The 20,141-nt window shown below is 48.4% G+C and overlaps 1 protein-coding gene across 1 annotated transcript in view; it reads left to right on the top strand.

Moving 5' to 3' along the window:
* VAPA (VAMP associated protein A) overlaps nucleotides 1–20,141 on the top strand; it is a 132,644-nt gene that overhangs the window by 23,430 nt on the left and 89,073 nt on the right. The window contains exon 2 of the mRNA XM_082257360.1: nucleotides 12,339–12,491. Coding sequence (XP_082113486.1) covers nucleotides 12,339–12,491 — 153 coding nt within the window. The remainder of the gene's footprint in view (nucleotides 1–12,338; nucleotides 12,492–20,141) is intronic.

The raw sequence follows: 20,141 nt of genomic DNA, 5'->3' as shown, positions 1-20,141 counted from the left end.
AATGGAAATGTCCACAAAATGACCCCATTTTGGAAAGCAAACACTCCAACGTATATTCTATGAGGCATTATGGGTCGTTTGAACATATTTTTTTTTCCACAGGTTTTTGGAAAATGTGGGAAAAAAATGAAAATTTTTTTTTTTTTTACACAAAGTTGTCAATTTATAGGATATTCCTAACACATAGCATGTACACAGCAAAAATGACACCCCAAAATACATTCTGCCACTCCTCCGGAGTATGGCAATACCGCATGTGTGAGACTTTTTCACAGCCTAGCCATATAGAGGGGCCTAACATCCAAGGAGCATCATCATGCATCCTAGCCACTTGCCTAGGCCTATTTTTGACATTTGGTGTTTACAAGCTAAAATCAGTTGTTTTGCTAGAAAACTGCTTAGAACCCCCAAACATTATATATTTTTTTTTAGCAGAGACCCTAGAGAATAAAATGGAGATTATTGCAATATTTTTTATCACACCGTATTTGCGTAGCGGTCTTCCAAACGCAATTTTTTTGGAAAAAATTCACTTTTTTTAATTAAAAAATAAGAAACCAGTAAAGTTAGCCCAATTTTTTTCCATAATGTGAAAGATAATGTTACGCCGAGTAAATAGATACCCAACATGTCATGTTTCAAAATTGCGCACGCTCACGGAATGGTGACAAACTTTGGTACTTAAAAATCCCCATAGGCGACAATTTAAAAATTTCTACAGGTTGCCATCTTTGAGTTACAGAGGAGGTCTAGGGCTCAAATTATTCCCCTTGCTCTAACGATCGCGGCGATACCTCACATGTGTGGTTTGAACACCGTTTACATATGTGGGCGGGGTTTCTGTATGCATTCGCTTCTGCGCGCGAGCTAACGGGGACAGGGCACTTTAATTTTTTTTTTTTTTTTTTTACTATTTATTTTATTTATTATTTTTTATTTTTACACCGTTTAAAAAAAAAAAAAAAAATTGATCATTTTTATTTCTATTAAAAGAAATGTAAATATTCCTCGTAATAGAAATAGGCACGACAGGACCGCTTTTTTGTGAGATCTGGGGTCAAAAAGTCCTCAGATCTCACAAGTACACTAAAAGATAGAAAAAAAAAAAAAATAATAATTATAATATAAAATGAAAAAAAAAAAAAAAAAGGACCTTTAAACCGGTTGCTAGGCAACAACATTTTCCGTAGCTCCGGTCCTCCAAGACCATAGAGTCAAGTGAGGGCAAGCTTGCCCTCACTCGACATCCTGTCTGTGAGGATTCGGGACCGGATCGTTTTCCCCGCTGCCGGCGGGTCCGGTAAGCGGGGAAAAGGACCGGAACGCGTCGGGAGGGGGGGGGGCGCCTCTTCCGCCATCCCGGAAGGGTGATCCCACGGCGAATCCGCCGCTGGGACCACCCTTATCGGAAAGCCAACCGTCCACCGTTTAAAAAAATACCAGGGTTATGGCAGCTATCTGCTGCCATAACACCGGTATTTAGGTTTAAACGGACGACGTATATAAACCTTTTTGGACTTGGACATGGTGGCTGTATGAAGGGTGACAGGTACTCTGGTACTTTGTTGGGCAGGTGACAGGTACTCTGGTACTGATGAGCAGGTGGCAGGTACTCGGGTACTCCGATAGGCAGGTGACAGGTACTCGGGTACTCTGATGGGCAGGTGACAGGCAGGTGATAGGTACTGATGAGTAGTACTCACTGACTGATAGGTGATAGGTGATACTGTACTGATGGGTACTGATGATCAGTACTGATACGTGATAGGTACTGATGAGTACTGATGAGTAGTGATGGGTACTGATGAGCAGGCGGCAAGTACTTGGGTACTTCAGGCGTCAGGTACTCTGATGAGCAGGTGGAAGGTACTCGGGTACTCTGATGGGTAGGTGACAGGTACTCAGGTACTCTGATGACGGGTACTCCGTTGACAGGTACTCAAAGTACCCGAGTACCTGTCATCAGAGTACCCGAGTACCTGTCATCAGAGTACCCGAGTACCTGTCATCAGAGTACCCGAGTACCTGTCATCAGAGTACCCGAGTACCTGTCATCAGAGTACCCGAGTACCTGTCATCAGAGTACCCGAGTACCTGTCATCAGAGTACCCGTCATCAGAGTACCCGTCATCAGAGTACCCGTCATCAGAGTACCCGTCATCAGAGTACCCGTCATCAGAGTACCCGTCATCAGAGTACCCGTCATCAGAGTACCCGTCATCAGAGTACCCGTCATCAGAGTACCCGTCATCAGAGTACCCGTCATCAGAGTACCCGTCATCAGAGTACCCGTCATCAGAGTACCCGAGTACCCGTCATCAGAGTACCCGAATACCTGTCACCAGCCCATCAGAGTACCCGAGTACCTGTCATCTGAGTACCTGATGACAGGTACTCGGGTACTTTGATGGGCTAGTGACAGGTGCTCTTTATTGGGGGGGGGGGCAATCAGTGTGTTTAGGGTGCACTGTAGTTGGTAACTAGCTGTTACCACAATCTCCTCCTCACACAGGATCAGTGTGTGAGGAGGAGAACACGGTGACAGCTAGTTACCGTGTTCTCTGTTGACATTTGTGACCGGCTGTGATTGGACACAGCCGGTCACGTGGTAAAGAGCCAATTTTATTGGCTCTTTACCTAGATCGGGGATCGACTCTGTCCGAGGGACGAGCCTCGTCCCCGATCGCTGCTCTGCGCGCCCCCGGGGGCGCGCATTGCAGAGAGAACGAGCGGCTCGTGCTGGAGCCGCTCATGTGATCGGCTGTGATTGACACAGCCGATCACGTGGTAAACAGCCAATTTCTATTGGCTGTTTACCTTGATCAGTGATGGGCTATGTCCGAGGGACGAGCCTCATCCCTGATCGCGCCGCTGCGCGCCGCCGGGGGCGCGCAGTAGCAGCTAGAACGGGCCGACGTCATATGACGGCGGCCCGGATCTAGACAACCACTTTGCCGACGTCATTTTACATGACTCGGTATGGAAGTGGTTAAGGATTTATAGAAGATATGTACAGAAGAGTGGACCAAAATCCCTCCTGAGATGTGTGCAAACCTGGTCACCAATTGCAAGAAATGTCTTACCTCTGTGTTTGCCAATAGAGGTTTCTCCACCAAGTACTAAGTCAGTGGTTCTTAACCTGGGTTCGATCGAACCCCAGGGGTTCGGTGAGTCAGTCTCAGGGGTTCGGCGGAGGGGCAACAGAGCAATTTCTCCCCACGAGAAAATATTACTGATTGTGAGGCCACCCCCCCCCCTCCCCTGCTTGCTGTTTGAGTGGGCGGGATGGGGATGTACCTGACCACGGAGATCGCGCCCGCCTGGAAGAGGGAAGTGTGAGCAACTGAGCAGAGGGAGCCAAGTGAATGTTCCTGGAGGTAGGCTCAGCTAGCTGTACATGGTGGATTCATTTACAAGCACCTCTATGCTAAGTCTGCTGAGTTACTGCAGCTTAGCATAGAGGTGCTGTTAGCTGACAAATGGAAATGCATGTCCTTTTCATTTAGCTCAATAAGCATTGTGAATGCCCCCTGGTGTGTGCCCTCCTGATACCCCATGGTATGCCCTCCCAACACCTCCCCCCCAGTGTGTCCTCCTGACACCCCATGGTATGCCCTCCCAACACCTCCCCCCAGTGTGTTTCCTCTTGACACCCCATGGTATGTCCTCCCAACCCCCCCAGTGTGTGCCCTCCTGATACCCCATGGTATGCCTTCCCAACACCTCCCCCCAGTGTGTGCCCTCCTGACACCCCATGGTATGCCCTCCCCCAGTGTGTGCCCTCCTGACACCCCATGGTATGCCCTCCCCAAGTGTGTGCCCCCCTGACACCCCATGGTATGCCCTCCCAACCTCAGCCCAGTGTGCCCTCCTGACACCCCATGGTATGCCCTCCCACAGCTACCCCCCCCCAGTGTGTGTCCTCCTGATACCCCATGGTATGCCTTCCCAACCCCCCCCAGTGTGTACCCTCCCAACCACTGATGTGTGCCCTCCTGACACCCAGTGTGTGGCCTCCTGACTCTCCACTGGTGTGTGCCCTCACTACCCTCCCCCACAGTGTGTGTCCTCCTGACCCTCCCCCCAGTGTATGCCCTTCCAACCCCCTGGTGTGTGCCCTCATAACCCCCCAGTGTGTGCCCTCCTGGCCCTCCCGGCCCTCCCAGCCCCCTGGTGTGTGGCTTTACTGATCATTGTACACTGTCCTATCCACTCCTGTCCTCTGCCCTATTCTCTGTACACCGTCCTCCAGCCTACAGACCACTCTATCCTTCCCTACAATCAACTGACCCGTATACACTGCCCTACATGCTACTGGCCTCTGTACGCTGCCCTACATGCTACTGGCCTCTGTACGCTGCCCTACATGCTACTGGCCTCTGTACGCTGCCCTACATGCTACTGGCCTCTGTACGCTGCCCTACATGCTACTGGCCTCTGTACGCTGCCCTACATGCTACTGGCCTCTGTACGCTGCCCTACATGCTACTGGCCTCTGTACGCTGCCCTACATGCTACTGGCCTCTGTACGCTGCCCTACATGCTACTGGCCTCTGTACGCTGCCCTACATGCTACTGGCCTCTGTACGCTGCCCTACAGCCTACTGGCCTCTGTACGCTGCCCTACAGCCTACTGGCCTCTGTACGCTGCCCTACAGCCTACTGGCCTCTGTACGCTGCCCTACAGCCTACTGGCCTCTGTACGCTGCCCTACAGCCTACTGGCCTCTGTACGCTGCCCTACAGCCTACTGGCCTCTGTACGCTGCCCTACAGCCTACTGGCCTCTGTACGCTGCCCTACAGCCTACTGGCCTCTGTACGCTGCCCTACAGCCTACTGGCCTCTGTACGCTGCCCTACAGCCTACTGGCCTCTGTACGCTGCCCTACAGCCTACTGGCCTCTGTACGCTGCCCTACAGCCTACTGGCCTCTGTACGCTGCCCTACAGCCTACTGACCTCTGTACGCTGCCCTACAGCCTACTGACCTCTGTACGCTGCCAGGGCCAGATTAACGTAGGGGCTATTGGAGCTGCAGCTCCAGGCCCCTACCTTTATATAGGCCCCGGGTTGGCCATATTCACTGTTACCGCTCTTCTGTCACTTGTAAACACAGAAGTCTGGCTTCTATGCTCGCTTCCCCAGGCAGCTCCCTCAGAACCTCCCCACACAGCACGAAGGCCAGACAAGGAGGGACATTTGCCAATGCATGGATGTGTTAATGGGCTTCAGAGACAGCATCCCATGTTGAATTAGGCATGCATGGCTGCACCCTTCCTCCTCTGGGTGCATGCCAAGGCACGGCCCTTAAGGCCCTTCAAAATCCTCAGCACCAAGCCCATGATGCTCTTAATCCGGCCCTGTACGCTGCCCTACAGCCTACTGACCTCTGTACATTTTACTTTGTATGATACATTTAATTCAGTTCTGTAAACAACACCTTATTTTCTGGCAGTGCCCCTCCCGAGACTAGACTCATAAAATCATATTTTATTTTTCCAATTAAGAAGGGTTCGGTGAATGCGCATATGAAGCTGGTGGGGTTCAGTACCTCGAACAAGGTTAAGAACCACTGTACTAAGTCATGTTTTGCTTGGGTATCAAATAATTATTTTACTCACTGAACTGCAACTCAATTTTTATAAAAAAAATTTTTCTGGATTTTTGGTTGATATTCTGTCTTTATAATTTAAAATTCACCTATGATAAAAAAATGATAGACCCTTTTTTTCTTTGGATGAACTTACAAAATCTGCAGGGGATCAAAGAATTATTTTCCCCACTGTATCTCTAATCATAAGTACTCTTTTGTGTGCGACTTGTTGTGTGACTTTGTACACATAGTCGCATTCCATTGATTTAAATGGCCCCTGTTCGGATCTTTCCAACATAGTCACAGCAACTTTGAAAAGGTTCCTTCACCACTTTGATGCAACTTGAGTGCCAGAGTGTGTAAAGTCGCACTGGAAATCGTGCGATTTTGGAGTCTCATAAGTGTAAACGGAGCCTTACTGCCAATTCAAATGAAATACCTGTAATGCTTCTGGTCACCAGAGAAAGTGTAATCTAGGCTGCATTGGGTTTGGGTCACATGAGGAATCTTGGTATAAGGATTTTTTTTTTTTTTTTAAATTCATGCCATTCAAAGAGGTTCTTGTGACTACTATATAATGCTGATGTTTTGTGCTATTAATTTGTTTTCAATTTAATTATAGATCCAGTTTTACAAAGGAATATACATCTTCATTATCTACCCCTATTTATTTAGGAGCCATCTACTTGTGTATCTGTGGATCAGAATTATTTTATTTTTTTTCCAAATTAAATTCTCCCTTTGGGCCTGTTCATTCAGCATTAACTTTACAGTGCATCCGGAAAGTACTCACAGTGCTTCACTTTTTAAACATTTTTGTTTGTTACAGCCTTATTCCAAAATGGATTCAATTCTTTATTTTCCTCAAAATTTTACAAACTATACCCCATAAAGACCACGTGAAAGAAGTTTAAAATCTTCTTTGCCATTTATAAACAATAAACGTAAAAATCACGTGCATACGTTTTTTTTTTTTTTTTATAGCTTTTGCCATGACACTCAAAATTAAGCTCAGGTGCATCCTGTTCCCACCGATCATCCTTGATATATTTCTACAACTTGATTGGATTCCACCTGGGGTAAATTCAGTGGATTGAACATTTTTTTGAAAGGTTAAGGCACACACCTGTCTATATAAGGTCCTACTGTTAACAGTGCATGTCCGAGTACAAACCAAGCCACTAAGTCCAATGATTTTGTCTGTATACCTCAGAGACAGGATTGTATCCAGGCACAGATCTGGGGAAGGGTACAGAAAAATGTCTGCAGCATTGGAGGTCCCAATGAGCACAGTGGTCATCATCTGTAAATGGAAGAAGTTTGGAACCACCAAGACTTGTCCTAGAGCAGCCCCCCCCCCCGCCAAACTTAGCGATTGGGGGAGAAGGGACTTAGTCAGGGAGGTGACCCATGGTCACTCTGACAGAACTCCAGTCTTTCTCTGTGGAGAGAGGAGAGCCTTCAAGGCGAACAACCATCTCTGCTGCTCTCCTTCAATCAGGCCTGTATGGTAGAGTGGCCAGACGGAAGCCACCCGTCAGTAAAATGCACATGACAGCCCACCTGGAGTTTGCCAATAGGCACCTGAAGGCCTCTCGGACCACGATAAAATTCTTTAGTTTGATGAAACAAAGTTTGAACTCTTTGACCTGAATGGCAAGCATCTTGTCTGGAGGAAATCATGCACCACTCATCTGGCCAATATCATCCCTACAGTGAAGTGTGGTGGCAGCATCATGCTGTGGGATGTTTTTTTAACGGCAGGAAATAGGAGAGTCATGGTTGAGGGAAAAATGGATGCAGCAATGTACAGAGACATCCTTAATGAAAACCTGTTCCAGAGTGCTCTGGACCTCAGACTGGGGTGAAGGTTCATCTTCCAACAGGACAACGACCCTAAGCACATAGCCAAGATAACAAAAGGAGTGGCTACGGGAACACTCGGTGTGAATGTCCTTGAGTGGCCCAGCCAGACCCTGGACTTGAACCCGATTTACATAGATGATCTGAACAACTCCTGGAGAGATCTGAAAATGGATGTGCACTAACGCTTCCCATCCAACCTGATGGACCTTGAGAGGTCCTGCAAAGAATGGTAGAAACTGCCCAAAAATAGGTGTACCTGTTTGTATCATCATACTCAGGGACTTGAGACTGTAATTGGTGCCAAAGGTGCTTTAACAAAGTATTGAAAAAACAAGCAGAGCGCCTCGAAGTGCAGAAGTTCTGCTCGGGGGATCTGGATGCTGGAAGAGTCCAGACTTACCGATTAATGTCTTAAACTCCAAGCAATCAGACTTTGTCTGGGCCATTGGACGGATCGTCTTCAGGGATGTCCAGTGCGCATTCAATCGGACGATGCTACTGCCGTGGCGTATGTCAATCACCAAGTGTCCTGGTGGCTTGGGAGGTAGCCTGCATTCTAATATGGGCAGAACGGTTCGTACCAGCCCTCTCCGCCGTACACATTCACGGGGTGGAAAACTGGCAGGTGTATTACCTTAGTCGGCAGGCGTTGGACCAAGGGGAGTGGTCCCTTCATCTAGAGGTGTCATCTGGATACTGACCCCACGGGGCCACAGACGCACTGGTGGCCCTGTGGGGTCAGTATCGTCTGATTTTACACCTTCCTTCCTCTCAAGCATCTGCCAAGACTTCTACGCAGGATTGAGGCAGAAGGGATTCCGGTCATCTTGGTGGCTCCGGTCTGGTCTACACCGATCTGGTGCGACTGGTCACCAGCGTTCCTTGGAAGCTTCCTCTCAGGGAGCATCTACTGTCCCAAGGACCAGTCGTCCATCCTGCTTTACAGTCGCTGACTTTGACGGCTTGGCTGTTGAACGCCAGGTTTATCTGAGTCAGTGATTCCAGCGCTGTTAAAAGCTAGGAAATCTACTTCTAGGAGGATCTACCATTGTACGTGGAAGACATGCATTGCATGGTGTGAATCTCTTTGGGTTCATCCTTACTCTTTCTCGGTGGCTTGGATTTTGACCTTCCTTGAATGGGGGGGGGGGGTTCCTCCAGTGCGGTCCCCGTTGCCGCCTTGAGACCTCCATATGGTGCTTTCGTTCCTCCAGAAGACTCCTTTTGAGAATCTTTGGGAGATTCCTTTGCATTTTTGTGGCTATTACCTCTGTGCACAGGGTGTCGGAATTGGCGGTGTTATCCTGTTTACCTTACTTGGTGATTCACAGAGATGAGGTGGTTCTTTGCCCCTGTCCGTTGTTCCTCCCAATGTTGTTTCTGATTTTCATTTGAATGAAGACATTGTGTTGCCTTCCCTGTGTCCCAGGCCGCAACTTCAGAAGAAACTTGCCTTGCATGCCGTGGATGTGGTCCGAGCAATTTGGGTATACCTGGGAGCTACTGCGTCCTTTTAGGTAGGCTCACAGATGGGCCTCGGCAAGGGTTGTCCGCTTCCTCTGCGACTATTTCCAGATGAATCAGATAGATCGTGATTCAGGCCTATTCCATCAAGGGTCAGGTTCCTACTTTCCCTGTCAAGGCGTACTCTACTCGGGTGCTCAGTGCCTCCCTGGGCCTTCCGTCCCCAGGCATCAGTGACGCAAGTTTGCAAGGTGGCCACCTTGACTTACTGTAAAATCCATTTCTCTGATGTTCATTGACGGACACAGCACCCACCCCTCTGTGGAGTTGTAATTCTTCTGACACTGCTTGTAACAAAACTGAGTACCTATAGCAGGGAGGAGGAGTATACGCCCTTGGACTACCTATAGGCGTCGCCAGATTATTTTTCTGTCTAGTGTCCTACTCCTGTAGGGGGCAGTATAACCCAATGAATATGAAGATCAGAAGTTGTGTCCGTCAATGAACATCAAAGAAATGGATTTTACGATAAGTCAAAAATCCCATTTATATTCCATTATATTGAAGTTGACCAGTCATTAGATGTTGTGCCTGAATTTGTTTTAGGCTTTATTTCCTCTGTTTTCACCTGGTGATCTGGGCAGTAACACTGTATTCGATCGCCCCACACTGTGTAAGGGCACATTTGGACAATAGGATTGTCATTCTGGGGGAAGGGGTGTTAACGTACAAGCGGATTTAAATACACTAAAAAATTGAAGGAGAACTCAAGTTAATACTTTATAAGCAGTTACAGCAAACTTTGTTTTCCTTTTGCGATTTAAAAGGTTTAAATTAAAAAGAAAAAAACAAAAAAAAACGGATTTGTGATTATAGTGTTATACCAGGGGTTGACAAATTTTCTTTGAATCTTGGAGCCAGCTAAAAAAGTTAGGAGCCAGTTTTTTTTTTTTTTTTTAAAAGCTGCCCCGCGCCCAGAAAAAGAGAAATAAAAAGGGAAAGAAATGGAAAGAAGGGGAGGGGGGGGGGGTGAGAGAGGGAGAGAGAAGAGAGGAGAGGGGGAGAGAGAGAGAGAGGGAGATGGAGGGTGGGAGAGAGTGAAAGTCTCAGGCAGATGTGTATATGTACAGCTCTATGGTGTGTACAGAAGAATTCTCCAGAAGTGTGGCACTCTCCCACCTCCACCTTCCTCCTATACACTCAGAAAATGGCCTGCTCTGCTCCCCCACACACGTCTATGGGGGGAGGGCTCCCACACCTGGCCAATAAGAGGTAAACTGTGCCCCCCAACTAATTGTAGGTGGTTCCCTTCCCTTAGCCATGGCCGGATGGGCTCAGTCTGCATTCCCACCTCCCCCAGGGGCTGAGGATGCAGTGAAGCACAGGCAGACTGGAGCAGTGGGATAGGGAGCGGCTGACACATGAAATTCAGTGCAGAGCCATGACCTGGTGCACCATTTCCCCACCTTACACACAGGGCTGGGCTTTGTAAAATGCAGCATGAAGGGAGTTAATGTATTGCCACTGGTCACTAATGCATTAGTGACCAGTGTCGGAAAATTAACCCCTTTTGTGCTGCATTAGTGGCAGTGTTTATAAACCCCTACATGCTGCAGCATAAATGAACACTGATACTAATGAACACTGATACTAATGCCACTAATGCAGCACAAAGGGGTTAATTTTCTGACACTGGTCACTAATGCATTAGTGACCAGTGGCAATACATTAACCCTCTCATGCTGCATATTACCATTGGTAATTATATAACCTCTGCCCACCACCACCACCACCCAGAGTATGCCAATTCAACTGTAGATGCAAATGTACTTACTTTTCGGATGCGCTGACTGGCTGATTCCTTCCCGGCGGCTCTCTATGGTCCTCTCCGATCCCTCCTCCCGGTGACGTCGCGCCTTGCCGGGACTCGTAAGCGTCTGTCAGGCGGAGATTACCCTGCGGCTCTGCCTGACAGGGAAGTGAAGGCCAGGTCCTAGGCTTGTGCCGAGTGCAGGAGTGCACTCGCACATCCTCCTTACAGCTCTGCAGTGTTGTAGCGCGACCGGCGCCTGGCGGAAGTCACTTGTTGCCCAGAAAATAGTTAACACACTGTCAGCACTTCACCTGCTCTGCGCCCCCCTTTCTACAATAAATTGATCCGCCCACCCCTTGTACCGGGCGGCCCTGGCTGCAGCTGCCCACAGCCCAAAGTGGCCCCAAGTCCTGCCCTGCTCACACACCGCTCAGCCGTGGACCCAGCACTCTTACCTGATGTCAGATGGATGTGTGCCGGGTGACCGCAACGAGGAGGGCTGACAGTCGAGCAGTGCGTCCTATGGATGTGCTGAAAGTGGAGAAGAGGCAGCCGGTTCTGATTGGTCATCGCCGTCCATGTGACGGTGCTGACCAATTAAAATGCCTCTTGTCAGGACACAGAGAATTATGGATAGGAGCCGTGGGAATTTCAAATCTCTGCATCACAGAGCGGCGTCCCGAGGCCTGACAGCAGATAGCTGAAATCCTAGGCGCCTGGACTCAGTTTCTAGTCGCCAATGCGACCTGGCGCCCGGGAAATGTCGAGCCCCGTTTTATACAATAATTTTTTTTTTTTTTTTTGCCCGTCAAGGGATGTCTGTATACATAATAAATGTTTGTATTTTTATAATATCTCCTCGTGAGTTTATGCGGTACCATGAAAGTCCTCAGTGCTCCCAGATCGCTAGTTTATTGCAGCAGAATCTGGTTGACTAGCCCTCCCACCACCTGTCTAAGTGCTGCTGTTAAAGTGATTGTAAAGTTGCCTCCTCTGTGCAGTTGGTTTTCCACATTGCAGCCCGGATCCTCCTCTTCTCGGGTCCTTCGTTGCTACTACTCGCCCTTCCCTCCCATCCAGTGCTCCCACAGCAAGCAGCTTGCTGTGGGGGCACCCGAGCCCAGCTGCAGCTCAGTGTGTCCATTCAGACACTGAGCTGCCGTTCAGCCCCACCCCCTCTTTCTCCTGGTTGGCTAACTGTCTTTGACAGCCATGGGAGCCAGTGGCACCATGGCTGTGTCTCAGCCAATCGGGAGAGAGAGTCCTCGATGGCCGAGGGACTCATGGACATCGCTGGAGAGAGAAGGGCCTCCGGTAAGTATTAGGGGGGGCTGGGGAGGCTACTGCACCCAGAAGGTTTTTATCTTAATGCATAGAATGCATTAATTTTAAAAAGCCTTCTGACTTTACAACTCCTTTAAGCAGAGTACTGAAGTCAGATAAGACCAATTAAAATATTTACACTAGTTGAACTGCAAATACATAACTGCTTTAACATTGTTTTAATATATCTTTTAGTTTAAATTATTTTTGATATAAACTCTCAAGCTATTGTTGTTTTTTTTTCTTTTCTTTAATTTTTTTTTCTTTGCTTTCATTTTTAGGTCCATTTACAGATGTTGTCACCACAAGCCTCAAACTCCGTAATCCGTCTGAAAAGAAAGTATGCTTCAAGGTGAAAACTACAGCTCCAAGGCGCTACTGTGTGAGGCCAAACAGTGGCATTATTGATCCTGGAGCCACAGTAACTGTTTCAGGTAATAATAGCGGATGTTTTAAAATATTTCATTGATACAATGTTAAAAAGTAATTTACAGTGGATATAAAATGTCTACACACCCCTGTTGTTTTGTTTTTTTTTTTTTTTTTTTTCACGCAGATGCTTGAGAACTTTTTTTCTCGTGTTCTTGTTCATAATATATAAATAAACATTTGCATACATTTGTGTGCAATCGCGCATGAGGTATAAATTACTGACTAAGAATGCAGATTTTTCTATTTTGTTTTTACTGAAGAATGCACGGTGCTCGTTTATGCGCCTGTGTGCATAGGCACATTACAATGAATGGGCTATATTTTAGCTCCGTTAAAAAAAAAAAAAAAAGCTTTACTGAGCTTTTTCAAGCTACAGTGTGCAAGAAAGAGGTCTTAAAATGTCAGGTTTATGTGATGTAAAAAAATGAGACCAAGCTAAATCATTTCAGACATTTTCCACCTTTTTTTTTTTTTTTTTAAATCAGGCAAAAACTTTATTAAAGATGTCAAACAAAACATCAACACACAAAAAAAAAGAACAGAAATACAGAGTCCAGAATACGTACAGTACTCAAGTGCATGAAAAAGCTTGCAGTAATAGCATACATATTTACCAACATAGATCCCCATACGTGACAGGAAAACATACAATAGTCCGACCCAACTGCCCCGCACCCCCACCAGATACAACAACCACAAGCAGAGCAGACAGTGATCTTTCGTGTAACAATGGTCCCCGGGCCTCACCTCACCCCCGCCAAAAGATTGTTCAGGACCAACTCCACCGGGGCAAGCCCCGGCACAGCCAGCCACGGAGCCCACAGGCGGTCAAATTTACCCACGCTGCCCCTATGTTGATATATATACTTCTCTAGTCTAAGTGTGTCACCCATAGCCGCAACCCATTCCTTAACCAGTGGGGCCCTTGGTGAAATCCATCGCCTCAGTATCAATTTCCTTGCCTGAAACAGAGCTCGCCCGATGGCCTGCAGGGCCAGCTCCGGGGCCTGAACTCCCCCAAGAACACCCAACAGACAAACCTTAGGGTCCTCCGGTATCGTAACCCCGAAGGCCCCCGAGAGCGTCGAGAGTACTCCCTTCCAATAGACATGAAGTTTGGGGCAGCGCCATAGAAGATGCATTAAGTCTCCGTGGTCCCGCATACATCGACCACAGGTGGGAGAATCTCTCCTCCCCATCCTGAACAGCCGGGCTGGTGTGTAATGAGTCCTGTACAAAACGTATAGTTGAGACAATCTCTGAGCCACATTCAGAGAGCTCAGCTGCACAGCCTGTAGAGCCTCCTCCCATTGTTCATCCTCAAATACCCCCACATCCGCCTCCCACCGGGGAACCACTCGAAGAGGGTGTCGATCCATGAAGGAGCTCATTAGTAGAGAATAACAATGGGAAATAAACCCCCTAAAATCAGAAACCGTAGACATAAAATGAAATATCGGGGCGGGAAAGTGAGTCCAAAGATCATCCCCCCCCTGGGCCTTAACGGCATGTGCCAACTGTACATAATAAAAGTGCATGGACCTGGGGAGACGAAATTCCTCCCGAAGTGCAGCAAAAGATCTGAGCACCCCACCGCTGAATATATGTGTCATATGAGAGATGCCATGTCCCAGCCACTTAGCTCCGTACGGCAATCCAGCCAGCTCCGGGTATCTGGCATTCTTCCAGATAGGGCTATAGTCCGTATATCCCAGTACCTGCTGCAGCTGACGAGCCTTGTTCCAGGTCTTTTGCATAAGGACATAGGTCGGATAGCGCTTACTAGACTTCCCGAATCGCAAGGATTCCAATTGGGCCGCCACATCTCCCCTGCCCACAATGTGGGCCACAAGGCCTGCAATTGACCCCTCTCCCTTCTCACTCATGACCCGTGCAATATGCTGAAGTTGGGAGGCTAAGTAGTACAGCCAGGGATTTGGAACTGCTAGACCCCCAAGCTCCTTAGGTCGCTGAAGGTGCTCCAACTTTATACGGGGGCTCTTGCTCAGCCACAGAAATGATCTAAAAATGGTATTGACAATCTGGAACAGTCTCAGGGGGACCACGACCGGGGAGTTGTGAAGGGCGTAGAGCAGCTGGGGCATGAGAATCCTTTTTATGAGGTTGGCCCTGCCCACCAGTGACATGCGCAACCTCGACCAGACCTTTATCTTATCCCTAAAGCGGGCGAGGAGGGGAGATAGGTTAAGACGGGCAAAGTCTAAGGGCTGTGGGGTCACCTGCACCCCCAAGTAACGAAACTCAGTGGAGACAGGAATCCCCGTTACCCCCACTTCCTGGGATCCCTCGGGATCATCGAGCAGCATCAAGGAGGATTTGGACCAATTAATAAGCAGGCCCGAAAACGAGCCAAACGTAGTAATAACCTCCATAGCCTCCTTCAGAGAACCAGAGGTATCGCCTAACAGAAGCATGGTATCATCCGCGTATAGCATGATCTTTTCCTCCAAGGGGCCGTATCGGAATCCCACTATGTTCTGATTGGACCTAATCAGGGCAGCTAGAGGCTCTATCGCCAGGGCAAAGATTAAGGGGGACAGGGGGCACCCCTGCCTAGTTCCCCTAAACAGGGAGAAGGGATGGGACACCCTACCACCCTCCCGGATAGCGGCCACCGGGGCCTGGTACAACAGTTTTACCCATGAAATAAAGTTCTCACCAAAGCCAAACTTGGACATGACCACCCACAAGTAGTCCCACTCTACACTGTCAAATGCCTTTTGCGCATCGAGTGATAGCAATGCCCTACTGCCCCCATTGTCTGCCGGGGATTGTATGTTCAGGAATAAGCGGCGCAGGTTAATGGACGTCGACTTGTGCGGCATAAAGCCCGATTGATCAGCATGTACAATAGAAGCAACTACCCGGTTAAGTCGCAGCGCAAGAGCCTTCGCCAGGATCTTAATGTCACTCTGCAGGAGCGAGATAGGACGGTAGGACCCGGGGTCCAGACCGTCCTTCCCCGGCTTCAAGAGGAGGATAACATTAGCCCTACACATAGAAGGTGGCAACCTCATATTCCGCTTGGCCTCCAAAAAGGCCTCCAGAAGATGTGGCAACGTCTCCTCCGCATACTCCTTGTATACCTCCATTGGCAGCCCATCCTCCCCCGGAGCTTTACAGTTAGGGAAGGAAGCCGACGCAGTCTGAAGCTCCTTCAGGGTAAGGGGAGCCTCCAGTTCAGCTCTCTCCAGATCTGACAGGCAGGGCAGGGAGATGGCATCTACATACTCCGAGAGTTCAGCAGCAGTGTGTCCCTGTCTAGACTGGTATAGGGTAGCGTAAAATGCCCTCAACACCTCCATAATCCGATCCGGGGTGTTCACAACCCGGCCCCCATCACCCATAAGTGCCCCAATGGAAGGCGACGTTTGATGAGAGTGGGCAATCCTGGCCAACAACCTGCCCGTGGTTTCCCCCTCCTCATAGTAGGCCTGCCGTTGAAAAAACCTCCTACGTTCAGCCCCAGAGGAATTTATACGAACCAGAGCCTCCTGAGCAGCCAGCCAGCCCTCTCGGTTAGTCTCAGATGGGTCCGCAATGTAGCGGGCCTCCAGCTGAGTCGCCAAACCCTCAGCCTGCTCCCCCAGAGCCGCCGTGTTCCTCTTGATGGCCTGTACCTCCCTGATGAATAAACCCCGTAGATAGGCCTTAAAAGCTTCCCACTGTACACCCCGCCCACCCGCAGCATCATGTACCTGCCAGAACTCCCGCATAGCCTCTTTAAGCCTATCATGTGAGGGGAACAAGTGCAACCAGAAGGCATTAAGTTTCCACGGCGCCCTCTGCAGGGTAGCGGAGGGGCGCACAGCTAGACACAGCACCAGAGGGGAATGATCCGAGACACCCCTGGGGGCATATTCAACCTTGTCAACATATCTAATGGCAGAGGAGGAGCAGAGGCACAAATCGATACGTGATAAAGAGGTGTGGGTTTTGGAAAAGCAGGAGAAGACCCTGGTCCCCGGGTTGCGGAGTCGCCAGATGTCCGTCCAACCCACTTCCTCAGCGAATTTCGCCAAGGCCGATCGGCCCATGCCTCCACTCCCCAGTGCAGAAGAATGTCGGTCCAGCTGCGCGTCCAATACACAATTAAAGTCCCCCAGTACATAGACCGGAACCTCCGGGTGGCTCAGAGTATAGGATACAAGCTGACGAAGGACCTCCCCATGGAACGGGGGAGGAATATAAATAAAGGCCAGAATACAGTGTAAGGTATACAATTTACAGTATAGAAATACAAACCGTCCCTCCCTGTCAACTAGACTATGATGTTCCTGAAAGTCAAGGGACCGATGGACTAACACACTCACCCCACGAGAGTAGGAGGTGTGCGTGGAGTGGTATTCCCAGCCCGCCCAGGCATAATGCAACCAGGATCGCGACTCAGCATCCAGGTGAGTCTCCTGTAACGAACAGATGGCTGGAAAATGCCTGCGCAGGGTCGAGGAAACCATGGAACGCTTAAGTGGGTCCCTCAGCCCCCTAACATTCCAGGAAATAACCAGGACAGCCGTCATGGTGGGCGACAGAGCAGCACAAGCCCTGGCGGGGCTGGGACACCGATCATCGGACATCGTACAAGACAGGGTACAAAATAGGGATCTTGGCTGTCACCAGGTAAACACATAGTAAAGGTACAATTCGGACTCCAATTCAGGGAGGTCAACAGGACCATCCAACTAAACAGTGCAAAAAACCGAGCACCGTGCCGAGGGCGCCCCAACCAGCCACACAGAGTCCAACTGCCAAGGGCCTCGGACACCGGTGTCGCAGACATAGTCCCTGGGGAGCACCCCAGCTCAGCCTCCCCTCCCGTGTAGAGGACAACAGGTCTCATCCACACTGGTGAGGAAGTCATATACTGTCCAAAAGGGGATGAGAAAAATTACCCCCCACAGAAAAATAAAAAAGGGAGGTGAGGGAGAAGGAAAAAAAAAACCAAAGAAAACCATCCAAAAAGGGGGAAAGAAGTCACAAGTACTTACAGGAACCCAAGTTTCTGCGGAATGGACAGAACCTTACAGCTCCAAGCTAGCAAACAGTAGTTCGAGTCCCAACGGTCTCCAGGATATTAGCACCTGCAAAACAGGGGTAGAACAGGGGAAGGAAAAAACAAAAACAGGGGGTAGCAGGAGAGAGGAAAAAATCACAGGTACTTCCATCTCCAGGCCGGGGGCAGAGCCCCCCAAACAGCATTCACCGGGTCATCATCGCAAAAGGGCACCTGAGAAGAATCCTCAGGCCACACCATCTTCCGGAGGCATCTGACGAGGACGAAGGGAATGCTCATTGTGGTCAATCCACGAGGAAGCTTCCGACGGATCCTCAAAGAAATGATGTTGACCCCCAGCAATAATACGGAGCTTCGCAGGATACAGCATGGCATAAGAGGCATGTAGTTTCTGCAGACGCTGTTTGACCGCGAAGAATTTCGCCCTGCTCCTCTGCACTTCAGCGGAGAAATCCGTGTAAAACGAGACCCGCACCCCATTGTACTTTATATCCCGCCGCTCTCATTTTCCACCTTTTTAATGTGACCTATAAACTGCACAACTCAATTGAAAAACAAACTGAAATCTTTAAGGGGGGAAAGTAAAACTAAACTAAAATAATGTTGTTGCATAAGTGTGCATACCCTCTTACAACTGGGGAGGTAGCTGTGCTTAAAATTAAGTAATTACATTTAAACTTATGCTGAATAGGAGTCAGTACACACCTGCCACCTTTTTAAAGTGCCTTTGATTAACCCCACATAAAGTTGAGCTGTTCAAGTAGGTCTTTCCTGACATTTTCTTAGTCTCATCCTACACCAAAAGCCCTGGTCCTCAGAGAGCTTCCAAAGCATCAGAGGGAATGGTACAAAATAATTTCCAAGGCATTAGATATACCATGGAACACAGTGAAGACAGTCATCATCAAGTGCAGAAAATATGGCACAACAGTGACATTATCAAAAACTGGACGTCCCTCCAAAATCGATAAAAAATGAAAACTGGTCAAGGAGGCTGCTAAGAGGCCTACAGCAACATTAAAGGAGCTGCAGGAATATCTGGCTAGTATTGGCTGTGTGGTACATGAGACAATAATCTCCAGTATTCTTCATATGTCTGGACTATGGGGTTGAGTGGCAAGACGGAAGACTTTTCTTATGAAGAAAAACATCCAAGCCCGGCTAAATTTTGCAAAAACCCATCTGAAGTTTCCCAAAAGCAAAATGTGAAATGGGAAAATGTGTTATGGTCTGATGAAACCAAGGTTGGACTTTTTTTTTTGACCATAATTCTAAAAGATATGTTTGGCGCAAAACAACGCTGCACATTACTAAAAGAACACCATACCCAAAATGAAGCATGGTGGTGGCAGCATCATGCCTTATTCAAGGTAGAGGGAATTATGAACAGTTTTAAAAACCAGTCAATATTGGCACAAAACCTTCAGGCTTCTGCTAGAAAGCTGAACATGAAGAGGAACTTCATCTTTCAGCATGACAACCCAAAGCATGGCATACAGTGCCTTGCAAGGCATACAGTGCCTTGCAAAAGTATTCACCCACCTTGGCATTTTTCATGTTTCATAACCTAGAATTAACATGGATTGTTTGAGGATTTGCATCATTTAATTTACAGAACATGCCCACAACTTTGAATTAAACAATAAATCCTACGAGCAACCAATCAACGATATAATTGCTGCAAACAATTCACTATCTCATACAGTGTGAATATGAATAAATAAAATTGCTGCGCAAAAATATGTAACTGTCATGTGATCAATAGCCCATCCGTTTGTACTCAGATATAGGTAAAAACGAATAAACTATAAATATATAAATTGTGCCCATTGTGTAGAAATCACATATATAAAAATAAAGTTTCTCTTACGTCCTCCGACAGTCGCCGCCTCCTCTAAGTCATCACTATTGGGTATTGACTTCCGTTCCGCAGGAGTAGCTAGGCATAAGACTTAGTCAAAAAGAACAGGCATTTGCATATACACACCCATGGGGGCTGTCCCACTAGGTCAATACCCCCCTGCAGTGACCACTCCCAACTCGGTTTCTTTCTGCCTAGCGTCAGGAGTAGTTTGGCTTCCCTGTGCTGGGGCTGCAGTCTCAGCCTATCTAATCTTCTTTTTTTTATTTGATTTTCTTTTGAAAATGTCAGTTTTTTTCTTACTTTACTAGCTGTTTATTTTGTCAGTTTTAGTTTTAGTCGACTCTTGGAAGAAGATGGATTCATGCGGTGCTGGGATTCGGACTGACCGCCCTGGTTCTCCAGGGCAGAGGGTCAGATGGACCCCCAGCCCGCCATCGAGCGTTCAGCTATGGTTCGTCCTGGCATTATGAACGACCCATCCCTGCTCACAGCAGGGATGCAGCCGTGAGGTAGCTACCTCACTGGACACATCTGCGATACTGCAGTGTAATGTCTCTGGCTAACGGCATTCCCTGTCAGATGAGGACAGCGGCTTTCCGTTCATAGAGGCTTCCCACGCCATCTGGTACAGGTAAGTACTTCTGTGTGGGGCCTCTGTCTGGGGTGGCAGTCCTGTATTGCTGTGTCTCCCCATGTTTGTGCCTTTGTGACTCCCTGATGTGGTCCATGCGGGGATCGCTTGTACATGCGGTG

The sequence above is a fragment of the Pelophylax lessonae genome (genome assembly GCF_965119305.1).
Source record: "Pelophylax lessonae genome assembly, chromosome: 5".
Taxonomy (NCBI): Eukaryota; Metazoa; Chordata; class Amphibia; order Anura; family Ranidae; genus Pelophylax; species Pelophylax lessonae.
Note: the sequence above shows the minus strand (reverse complement) of the source record. Positions and strands in the feature narration are given on the sequence as shown.